The sequence below is a fragment of the Rhinopithecus bieti genome, unplaced genomic scaffold (assembly GCF_001698545.2).
Source record: "Rhinopithecus bieti isolate Rb0 unplaced genomic scaffold, ASM169854v2 scaffold_39746, whole genome shotgun sequence".
In the NCBI taxonomy this organism is placed as follows: Eukaryota; Metazoa; Chordata; class Mammalia; order Primates; family Cercopithecidae; genus Rhinopithecus; species Rhinopithecus bieti.
Genome location: NW_016816960.1, coordinates 847,670 through 858,782, shown reverse-complemented (window position 1 = coordinate 858,782; position 11,113 = coordinate 847,670). Strand labels below are relative to the sequence as shown.

At 49.9% G+C, this 11,113-nt stretch overlaps 1 protein-coding gene across 1 annotated transcript in view; it reads right to left on the bottom strand.

The window, feature by feature from the left end:
- Positions 1-498: 498 nt before the first annotated feature.
- ELP6 (elongator acetyltransferase complex subunit 6) overlaps positions 499-11,113 on the bottom strand; it is an 18,598-nt gene continuing 7,983 nt past the window's right edge. Inside the window, exons 4-7 of the mRNA XM_017855702.1 lie at positions 10,176-10,294; positions 7,824-8,025; positions 4,072-4,218; positions 499-1,059 (exon numbers count right to left, since the gene is read on the bottom strand). Of these exons, the coding sequence (XP_017711191.1) occupies positions 931-1,059; positions 4,072-4,218; positions 7,824-8,025; positions 10,176-10,294 (597 nt within the window). The 3' untranslated portion in view covers positions 499-930. The remainder of the gene's footprint in view (positions 1,060-4,071; positions 4,219-7,823; positions 8,026-10,175; positions 10,295-11,113) is intronic.

The following is an 11,113-nucleotide window of genomic DNA, read 5'->3' as shown; positions in this document are numbered from 1 at the left end:
CTACTCTGAGGTGACCTCAACTGAGGGGCTGAGTGGGACTAGTTGTCACCTACAGGATGCGGGGGCAAGAGCTCACTTCCTGCAGTCTTCACAGGTGAGGGAGGCACCAGCTCCTCACCAAGGCCCGATCTGTCTGGCAGCAAGAACATCCCTTACCCCTCTCACCAAGGCCATACACACCTGCGCCTACACAGGGTCTCATGTGGCTAAGGCCCTGGTGCCAGGCCCTTAATGGCTAGGATTTGTTGGCATAAAGGCAAGGCACCACAGAAACTGGAGAAGCGAAAAGTCCCCACCTTTGGGTGGGGAGCCGGCCTCTGGGTTGCATGACTATCAGTCAGCAAGTGTGGACTTTGGAGTGAGGCGCAGTTACTTACAGCCTGCTGTGCAGCCTGTGTGCTTCCAAACCTCTCTAGGTGTGTTTCCTCGCTGGACTCATAGGCAAAGGGGAAGTACCTTTCCAGGATGGAAACTGAACAAGACAACCCACAGGAAGCCCCAGTGTGGAAACTTACTTTATTCTAGCCATGATTATCCTAGTTGTCACCTTGCACACCTGCCATCTGGTGCCATCTCCTGGCTGGCACATTTATACCCTCTCTGGCTCTGAAAAGCACGTCAACCAAAAATGGGCAGCTGGACTAAGGCATATTTAAACAAAGGCTCCGAAGGACCCCTTTCACTTGGGTCTAGCATCCAGCCTCTCTCTCAGCAGAGGCAGGATCGTGGTCCCTTGTCGTGTTTTCTGAACAGGGCCCAGGACAGCCAAGGCATGCCATCACTGCAGCACTCAACCCTCCTTGGTCACAGTGGAGTCACCGGTCCAGCCTGAAATACTACTACAGAGGAGAAAGACCCATTCCTGCAAGGTTGCTCTATCTTCCACGTCCAAAAACAGTCCTATGTAGCTTCAGCTGCTCCCAAATCAGGTCACAGAACAGCAGGAGACATTCCTTTGGCAAAAAAGGACACGCTTTTGTCCTGTATCTTATACTGGTAAGTGAGGCTCTGATCCCGCTGGGCTGTGGGCTGCGATGGTCTCCTCCACAGGATTCTCAGCTACGGAGACAGAGAAGAATGAAAGAGGAGCAACCACCCCAGGAAGCTGCTCCACTGGGAACCCCACCCTAGCTTCTCTGTGACCTTCAGCTGAGGCTTCTATGAGATGACAGTCAGACGTGCCATCTGGTAATGGGGCCAACTTGTAAAATAAAGCCTATCACCAGCTAACTACAAATAAAGGGTTCCCCTCCATTACAGTAGTCATATTGGCTCAATACAAAAAATGTGAAAGAGAAACAAAAAGGAGAAGGAAGGAAAAAGTCTTTCAAAGGAAGACCCTTAAAGTATTTTTATATTATTTTATTTTATTTTTTTAAGCAGAGTCTCACTCTGTTGCCCAGGCTGGAATGAGTGGCGCGATCTCGGCTCACCGCAAGCTCCGCCTCCCGGGTTCACGCCATTCTCCTGCCTCAGTCTCCCGAGTAGCTGGGACTACAGGTGCCCGCCACCTCGCCCGGCTAGTTTTTTTTTTGTATATTTAGTAGAGACGGGGTTTCACCGTGTTAGCCAGGATGGTCTCGATCTCCTGACCTCATGATCCGCGCATCTCGGCCTCCCAAATCGCTGGGATTACAGGCTTGAGCCACCGCGCCCGGCCAACGCAATCTTGACTCATTGCAACATCCGCCTCCTGGGTTCAAGCGATTCTCCTGCCTTAGCCTCCCAAGTAGCTGGATTACAGGTGCGTATCACCATGCCCAGCTAATTTTTGTATTTTTAGTAGAGGCTGGGTTTCACTATGTTGGCCAGGCTGGTCTGGAACTCTGACCTCAGGTGATCCACCCACCTCGGCCTCCCAAAGTGCTGGGATTACAGGCACGAGCCACCGCGCCCAGTCCCTTTGTTCTTTTTTCTAAGCATGGTTTTATACTTGTGGGCTACACTAATTTTGAAAATCCCATTAGAATTTGTACATTCAATACAGAGGCCCAGGAAGGCTAGATACCTGTTTTGATGGTGTTTCCGCTGACTACAATGCTCTGGGGGTCTGGCTGAAGACAGGCCACAGCTGCCCAGCAGCACCTTCTCCTCAGGCCCTGCTGCAGCACTACAGACATAGCACTGCTGGGCTTGGTCCTCTGTGTGACCTACCAGCCTTGACTCTGAAGGACTCTGGGCCAAGACTCCTAGCCACTCTTACTGGGTCAGGAGTGCTCAACATGAAGTTAACCAGGAAGCTGTAGTGGAGGCTTGGGAGTGGTTCCAGAAGAGAAGTTTGAGAAGGCATAGAGCCACACGGCAGCCCATTTAGAGGGGTAGAATCCAGCTTCCCTCCCAGAGAAGGACTCTGTTTCTGCCCAAGTACTCCAATTGTTCTGGTAAGAGGCAGCAGTTGGGGCAGCAACCCTGGTCCATGGGTATGGCCTCCCCAAGTCGTTTCTCTTTTTTCTTTTTTTGAGACAGAGTTTCTGTCGCCCAGGATGGAGTGCAGTAGTGCGATCTTGGCTCACTGCAACCTCCGCCTCCTGGGTTCAAGCGATTCTCCTGCCTCAGTCTCCTGAGTAGCTGGGACTACAGGCCCGCACCACCATGCCTGGCTAATTTTTCTATTTCTATTAGAGATGGAGTTTCACCATGTTGGCCAGGCTGTTCTCGAACTCCTGACCTCAAGAGACTGGCCTGCCTTGGCCTCCCAAAGTGTTGGGATTACAGGCGTTAGCCACTATGCATGGCCCCGAGTTGTTATTTTAAAAGGAACAGGCTGGGCACGGTAGCTCACTCCTGTAATCCCAACACTTTGGGAGGCAAAGAGGGGTGGATCACAAGGTCAGGAGTTCAAGACCAGCCTGGCTAACAAGATGAAACCCCCATCTCTACTAAAAATATAAAAAAAATTAGCCAGGCATGGCAGTGGATTGCCTGTAATCCCAGGTGCTTGGAAGGCTGAGGCAGAGAACTGCTTGAACCCAGGAGGTAGAGATTGCAGTGAGCCAAGATCACGCCACTGCACTCCAGCCTAGGTGACAGAGCAAGACTCTGTCTAAAAAAAAAAGGAACAGGCCGGGCGCGGTGGCTCAAACCTGTAATCCCAGCACTTTGGGAGGCCGAGATGGGCGGATCACGAGGTCAGGAGATCGAGACCATTGGCTAATAGTGAAACCCCGTCTCTAATTAAAAAAAAAATACAGAAAACTAGCCGGGCGAGATGGGCGGGCGCCTGTAGTACCCAGCTACTCGGGAGGCTGAGGCAGGGAGAATAGCGTAAACCCGGGAGGCGGAGCTTGCCAGTGAGCTGAGATCTGGCCACTGCACTCCAGCCTGGGCGACAGAGCGAGACCTGTCTCAAAAAAGAAAAGAAAAAAGAAAAAAAGAAAAAAAGGACAGTGTTGACCTGGAAGAGACGCCTGCTGCAGTACTGCAGATAGTAATTTTGCTGTTATTTGAGGCGCATGCCCCTGCATTCCCACCTCTTGACAGCTGTCTCCTCTTTAAGAGTGCTCCGGCCGGGCGCGGTGGCTCAAGCCTGTAATCCCATGCACTTTGAGGCCGAGACACGGGCGGATCACGAGTCAGGAGATCGAGACCATCCCTGGCTAAGCACGGTGAAACCCCGTCTCTACTAAAAAATAACAAAAAAACTAGCCGGGGAGGTGGCGGCGCCTGTAGTGCCCAGCTACTCAGGAGGCTGAGGCAGGATGAATGGCGTAAACCACGGGAGGTGGCAGCTTGCAGTGAGCTGAGATCCGGCCCACTTGCACTCCAGCCTGGGCGACAGAGCGAGACTCCGTCTCAAAAAAAAAAAAAAAAAAAAAAAAAAGAGTGCTCCGCTTGGTCCACAAATGGGATCCCCGGTGGAATATGTGTGTTGGTCCATGATGGCTAATAGTGCCATCTGGAGCAGGGTCTTATTATCCTGAAGTCTCACCAATTTCCAGTGTTTCCCCTTCCCACCTGAAGTCATGTCCAACCATACCAGTCCCTCAGGCCTGACCCTCCAACTATGTCAGTCAAGAATTCATAGGTACACGGGCAAGGCAGCCCATTGCCGCCCAGTAGGCCCCTGCATACCTGCCCATGCACATCCCTGCAGAAGCCAGTGGCCAGGCCCTCAGCCCGCAGGATCAGGTGGCTCTGGTGACTGACGCCATTCAGCAAGATGTCATTCTCCTCATCCTCCACATCTCCACTGTCATGCACAAGGATCACCATGTTTCCCTGCATCAGATACAAGATGGAAGCCTGCTCCTTACCAGAAGGGACACCCAGAGTCAGGGAGTGCCAGCCTCTCATTGCCTCCACTCCCCTGCACATCCTCTCACAGATCACCCTCCCTGCTGCTGCTACAGCCAGCCCCTACCTGTGCTCCCAGACCCTGAGTCCAGTCATCTACTGGACAATCTCACCCATAATGAGCCAACCCATATTTTCAGCTCACTTCATCTAAACCAACAGTCTTCAAAATTAGCTCACTCTCCTGAATTCCTGAATGTTATTAAAAGTGTCACCATCCTGCCAGGCACCCATTCATTCAGTCTACAGTTCCTGAATACTTACAGTGTACCAGATCCCACAGTAGGAATAACAAGTGAGAGATATGGGCCCAGGAGCAGATAGATGCTGACAATACAGGATGATAAGACCAAGGGAGAGGGAAGCATGAGGTGTATGGGGAGCACAACGAAGAGGCATCTGCTCTAACCTGGAGAAGCAGGTCAGGTGATAAGCACATGTGAGCTGAATCTCAGAGGGCAAGTAGGAGTTAGCCGAGCCGAAATGACTTTTTGGTCAACCCTGCCAAAAAGTGACAGCTTGAATAATAAGTCCTTCAAAGGAATACTGTCCAGTTGTTAAAAAGAATAAAGCTGGCCGGGCACAGTGGTGCACTCCTGTAATCCCAACACTTTGGGAGGCCAAGGCAGGAAGATCATTGAGCCAGGGAGTTCAATACCAGCCTGGGCAACATAGTGAGACCCTGTCTCTATTTGTAAAGAATAGTAATAAAAGGCCGGGCGTGGTGGCTCACACCTGTAATCCCAGCTCTTTGAGAGGCCGAGGTGGGTGGATCACCTGAGGTCAGGAGTTCAAGACCAGCCTGGCCAACATGGTGAAACCCTGTCTCTACTAAAAATATTTTTAAAATTAGCCGACCAGGCATGGTGGCTCACGCCTGTAATCTCAGCACTTTGGAGGCTGAGGCGGGCAGATCACAAGGTCAGGAGTTCAAAACCAGCTTGGCCAACATGGTGAAACCCTGTCTCTACTAAAAAAAACACAAAATTTAGCCAAGCATGGTGGTGTGTGCCTGTAGCTACTCGGGAGACTGAGGCAGGAGAATTGCTTGAACCCAGGAGGCAGAGGTTGCAGTGAGCCGAGATCATACCACTGCACTCCAGCCTGGGCAAAAGAGCAAGACTCCATCTCAAAAAAAAAAAAAAATTAGCCGGGTGTGATGGTGGGCACCTGTAATCCCAGCTACTTGGGAGGCTGAGGCAGGAGAATCGCTTGAACCTGGGAGGTGGAGGTTGCATGAGCCAAGGTCACTGAGGTTGCACCACTGCACTCTAGCCTGGGCAACAAGAGTGAAACTCCATCTCAAAAAAAATAAAAGACTAGTTTAAAAAAGAAAGAGAATAAATGGCTCCTGGAGGGGTGAAAAGCAGCGTGGCCAGGCCAGGGTCTGAGCTGGGGTTCTGTCCCTGCTGGGTTGCAGGACACAGACTGCTGGACTGCTGCCACGGAACTCAGTGCAGAATAACTCCGGGAGAAACTGCAGTGGGACCTGGAGGCAGAGCATGTGAAGGTGGAGGACATGACCCTCAACCGTTGTGCCTGCAGCTTCTGAGTCCTGGTGGTGTCGGCCAGGTTCGAGGGGAAGCTGCTGCTTCAGACACACTGGCAGGTAAACGTGTGCCTAGCTGGAGGCTCTCGCACACCCATGCTTTTGAGCAGAAAACCCTCATCGCAGAGCAGTGGGCCTGTGAGCAGCAGAAACGAGGGACGGACACCTACACAGCCATTAAATTATAAATCAAGGCTAGAAACAAAGGAAAAGAATGAAGCAGATCCATGTGTTATTTTTGGGCAATGGACAACAAAATACACTGTGTATTACTAAATGAAAAAAAAGAAGTAGCGAACAGTGTGGATGGCAGGTTACCAGTAATGTGAAGAAAAATGCAGGGAGACAAATATGTGCATATACTTTGGGAGCCAAGGCAGGAGAATCACCTGAGCCCAGGAGTTCAAGATCAGCCTGGGCAACATAGTGAAACCAAGTCTCTATAAAAAGTAAAAATATAGAAAAAAACCAAATATGTGCATAATTGTACAGACTGGCTAGAAGGATGCACGTTGAGCTGGTCGTGGTGGCTCACACCTGTAATCCCAGCACTTTGAGAGGCCGAGGCAGGCGGATCATGAGGTCAGAAGATAGAGACCACGGCGAAACCCCGTCTCTACTAAAAATACAAAAAAAAAAATTAGCTGGGCGCGGTGGCGGGCACCTGTAGTCCCAGCTACTCGGAAGCCTGAGGCAGGAGAATGCATGAACCTGGGAGGCGGAGCTTGCAGTGAGCCAAGATCTCACCACTGCACTCCAGCCCGGGAGACAGAGCAACACTCCATCTCAAAAAAAAAAAAAAAAAAAGAAGGATGCACGTTGGAGGGAGGGAGAGAGGCAAGAGCACTTTTCTTCCTTCTTTTCTTTTAAAACAATGCCCAAGTTTTACTTTTTCAACTAAAAGAAGTATTCTTACAAAAAGAGGGTGGTAGCAGGTCACAGACCCAGCTGGACTGCAGAAGGTGGCTTTGGCTACTTACTCTCAACCCCTAATCCTGACTGTGCCTTCCACACCCCTAACAGTTCCTCCTCCTCCCATTCTTTCTGCATTACCCTGGTTCCTGGCTCTGTAGCTATAGCCAGGATGGCAGAAGTTCCCTGAACAGAGCTTCCAGGCAGGACTTTGCACACAGGTGTTCAACACACACTGCTGGATACCCACACACCTGGCTAACTCAGTTAGCTTATCTCTCCCATCGCTCTGTACGCTCAGTCTGACCGCACCATACCACCGTCCACACGTTCCTGCCAGCTACACCTTTACACACTGACAAGTGCTACTGTGGGCCAGACACCGTGCTGACATGTTACAAGCTTCATCTCACTTCACTCTTGTAGTCAGGTACCTGTGAGGTAGGCACCACAGCCATTCCTATTTTACTGACTGGCCTATTGTTACTGTTAAAAACTCTATTATGGCTATTAAGTACAGTAGTATTTACACCTAACTGATCACAACCAGTTACAGATTTCTTTGTTCCTTCTCTGCTTCCACTGCTTCACTTGACTAACCAAAAGAAAACAAAAACAAAAACTCTAAAACCTCTATTACGGCAGAAATCCCTGTTTGTCTCTCATAACTTGGTAATCAAGGTAACATTGTATATCCTTTACTTGTATTGCCCTTTACAATTTTTAAAGTGGCTCATACTCATTATCTTAGCTGATCTATAAAATACACAGGGATGATAATAACTTGCCCCAGGACACAGGCTATATCTGGCAGACCTGGGACTGCAGCAGTGCCACACATGACCAGCCCCACTGAACGCAATGTTGATCATCGCTTTATTTTGGGGGGCTTTACTTTTCAGCAACGGCAGGTAAGGGAAAGCAGGGTGGCTGGAGCAAAAGCTTTCTGGCGCTACCAGAGTAAAGCCAAAACCCCAAGCAAATAAAAAGATCACAGCAAGCGAGGTCTGGACCTGTCTGAGTTCTTGGAGGTCACAGGTAGGCGCACAGAAGGCAGTTCCATGAGTACCTTTAGTTCCCAGCACACGGTGGCTCTGCAGTAGTGAATGAAGTCTAGCACAGCCACCGCCCCCATGCCCAGGCTCAGAAGCACACTGAGGTCGTCCACCAGCAGCACCGGGTATGTCCACCGAGCCTCTCCACTGTCTACTGGCTTCAGGGCCTCTCGTACAAACTCAAACAACGGTTTCAAGTTCCCAGCATTAGCCTCCCTGGAGAGACAGGACAAAAGTTACCAGACTTCACTCTCTCTACAGATGTTTATCAAGAACCAAGTAGCACCACAGGAGAGGGCTAAGGGGGACAAAGAACTTTATCACAATTCTTGGCAACAAAGAGTTCATGGTCTGGTTAGAAAGAAAAGGCATGCACGTGTACAGGAATAATTCAAATATTTCCTGAGGCCTGCTAGGTATAAAGCACTGTGTTAGAAACTAGGGGACACAAAAATCAACAGCTCCTAGGGCCCTTAAGAGACACCATACATAGCCGGGCGCGGTGGTTCACACCTGTAATCCCAGCACTTTGTGAGGCTGAGGCAGGCGGATCACTCGAGGTGAGGAGTTCAAGATCAGCCTGGCCAACAATGGTGAAACCCTGTCTCTACTAAAAATACAAAAATTAGCCAGGTGTGGTGGCGCACACCTGTAATCTCAGCCACTCGGGAGGCTGAGGCAGGAGAACTGCTTGAACCTGGGAGGCGAAGTTGCAGTGAGCCAAGACTGAGATCATCCCACTGCACTCCAACCTCGGCAACAGAACGAGACTCTGTCTCAAAAAAAAAAGAAAAAAGAGAGACACCATACAGCCTCTCAACCCAAGAGCTTAAGGCATCTGGAAGATCAACTGGATTGGGCAGGCAGAAGCCTTCCCAGGAGGTCATACACAGCTAGAAAAAGTTAAACAGGCCAGGCACAGTAGCTCGCACCTATAATCCCAGCACTTTGGGGGGCCAGTGGGGGAGAATCATTTGAGCCCAGGAGTTCAAGAACAGCCTAGGCAACAGAGTGGGACCATATCTCTAAAAAAAAATTTTTTTTTAATTAACCAGGCATAGTGGTACACCCCTGTAGTCCCAGCTACTTGGAGGCTGAGATGAGAGGAGTGCTTGAGCCCAGGAGGTCGAGTTTGCAGTGAGCCGTGTGTGTACCACTGCACTCCAGCCTGGACAACAGAGCAAGACCGTCTCCAAAAAAATAATGAAATAAGAAGTTAAACAGCAACTCAGATGCCCTGATGGTCAGTGGCAGTGGCCTAAGGGCTTTTGTGTACGTAACAAATTTGACCTGTTTCTGACATAAGCCAGATTGACTATCTCTGTCTTCTCTAGCGACTACCCCCGGCCATCATTTCTCAGCAATGAGTGGAGGAACAGAGCACAGGGCCCAGGGCAACTGGCCTACTGCCTTATGCTCCAGGGATGAGCCCCTGGCATTGCGTTATTTTCACTAACAATGAGGACATCTCCCCATATCTTGGGATGAGGTATAATCAGCCCCTGCCTTCAAATGAGGAAACCCCAAGTCAGAGATGTTAAGGGGTATATATGAGGTCACACACAGGGTCAGGAAACATGGCCTCACAGCCACCACATAAGGGTGTGTGTGTCTGAGAGATAAGGTGGTTGGGGGAAGTTAATGTGTGGACCGCTTTGTAGTGGAGGAAGAACAGCAGCCAAGCAGGGAGTCTTCACAGAGCTATGTTTGTGGCCAATGTTCAGAAAGGAGGAAAAGCAGGAAAACCAATCTCAGGCCTGCGACGCTGAATACCAAACCAGGTAATGTCTGAAGAGTAAATATTTTAGACTTGCAGGTCATATGGTCTCTGTCCCGACTACTCAACTCTATTTGTTGCTGTAATGCAAAGACAGCCAGGGACAACATGCAAACAAATGAATGTGGCTGTATTCCAGTAAAATTTTATTTACAAAAAATAAATTTTAAAAAAAGAATATTAAAAAAGACAATTTAAAAAATATGAAACAAAACAAACAAAACAAATTTATTTACAAAAACAGGCAGCTGACCCATAGCCCATAGTTTGTCGTTGCAGAGTTTCCGCTATTGCAGAGCTCAGGTGTATACTAGGGCTCTAAGCCAGGGCTGGAAAACACAGCAAAGCATATTGTTCTGCCATCCTTCCAGCAAATGATCCTCTCTGTAGCTTTTGGGACAAATGTCCACCCTCAGCCCCATGATAAGAGCCAGCATTTGATAATGCTGCAACACCAGATGAAGTATCTGACTCCTGAAGCCAGTTCCATCCTCCTGCACAATAAGAAGGAATCACACAGCAACCAGGAACCCTGTCTGGGCCCACCTGCCACGTGTGTGCTTCCGGGCTGGGCTGCAGGCTGACTGACCTGAGAAACTGCAGGGGATGTGGCTCCTCTTGAGTCTGGAAGAAGACGTCCACTGCGGACTTGAGTCCCTCGAGGAACACAAGCTGCCCACGCTCCCGCGCCACAGTCAGGTTGACACCCTGAACATGACAAAGAGTGAGTTACTGTGCCTTGTAGGGGAATGCATCAGACTAGATGCCAGCTTGCAAGAGGGCACAAGACACCTTCCAAACGTGGTAGAAGTGTATCTGACCACCCAATGTACAGGCCTCTCTTCATTCCCCTGGGTGCTCCCAACCCACAATCCCCCATCTGTTTTCAGATGTGTATTTCCATTTAATTGTCACATTAAAAGGAAAACTAGCCAGGCATGGTGGTACATGCCTGGAGTCCCAGCTACTTGGGAGGCTGAGGCAGGTGGATCGTTTGAGCCCAGGAGTTTGAGACCAGCCTGGGCAACATGGCAAGATCTTGTCTCTACAAAAAAAAATTTTAAAAATTACCCAAGTGTGGTAGTTTGCACCTGCAGTCTCAGCAACTCAGGAGGCTGAGGTAGGAGGATCACATGCGCCCAGCAGGTCAAGGCTGTAGTGAGCCTTGCGCAGTGAGCACTCCACCATGTGCAACAGAGCGAAACTCTGTCTCAAAAAGACACAAAAAACAAAAACCTAGGCTGGGCATGGTGTCTCATGCCAATAATCCCAGCATTTTGGGAGAACAAGGGGCAGATCACCTGAGGTCAGGAGTTCGACACTAGTCTGGCCAACATGGTGAAACCCCATCTCTACTAAAAATACAAAAATTAGCCAGGTGTGGTGGCAGGCGCCTGCAATCCCAGCTACTCAGGAGACTAAGACAGGAGGATTACTTGAACTGGGAGGTGGAGGTTGCAGTGAGCCGGGATCGCACCATTGCACTCCAGCCTGGGTGACAAGAGTGAAACTCCGTCTCACAAAAAA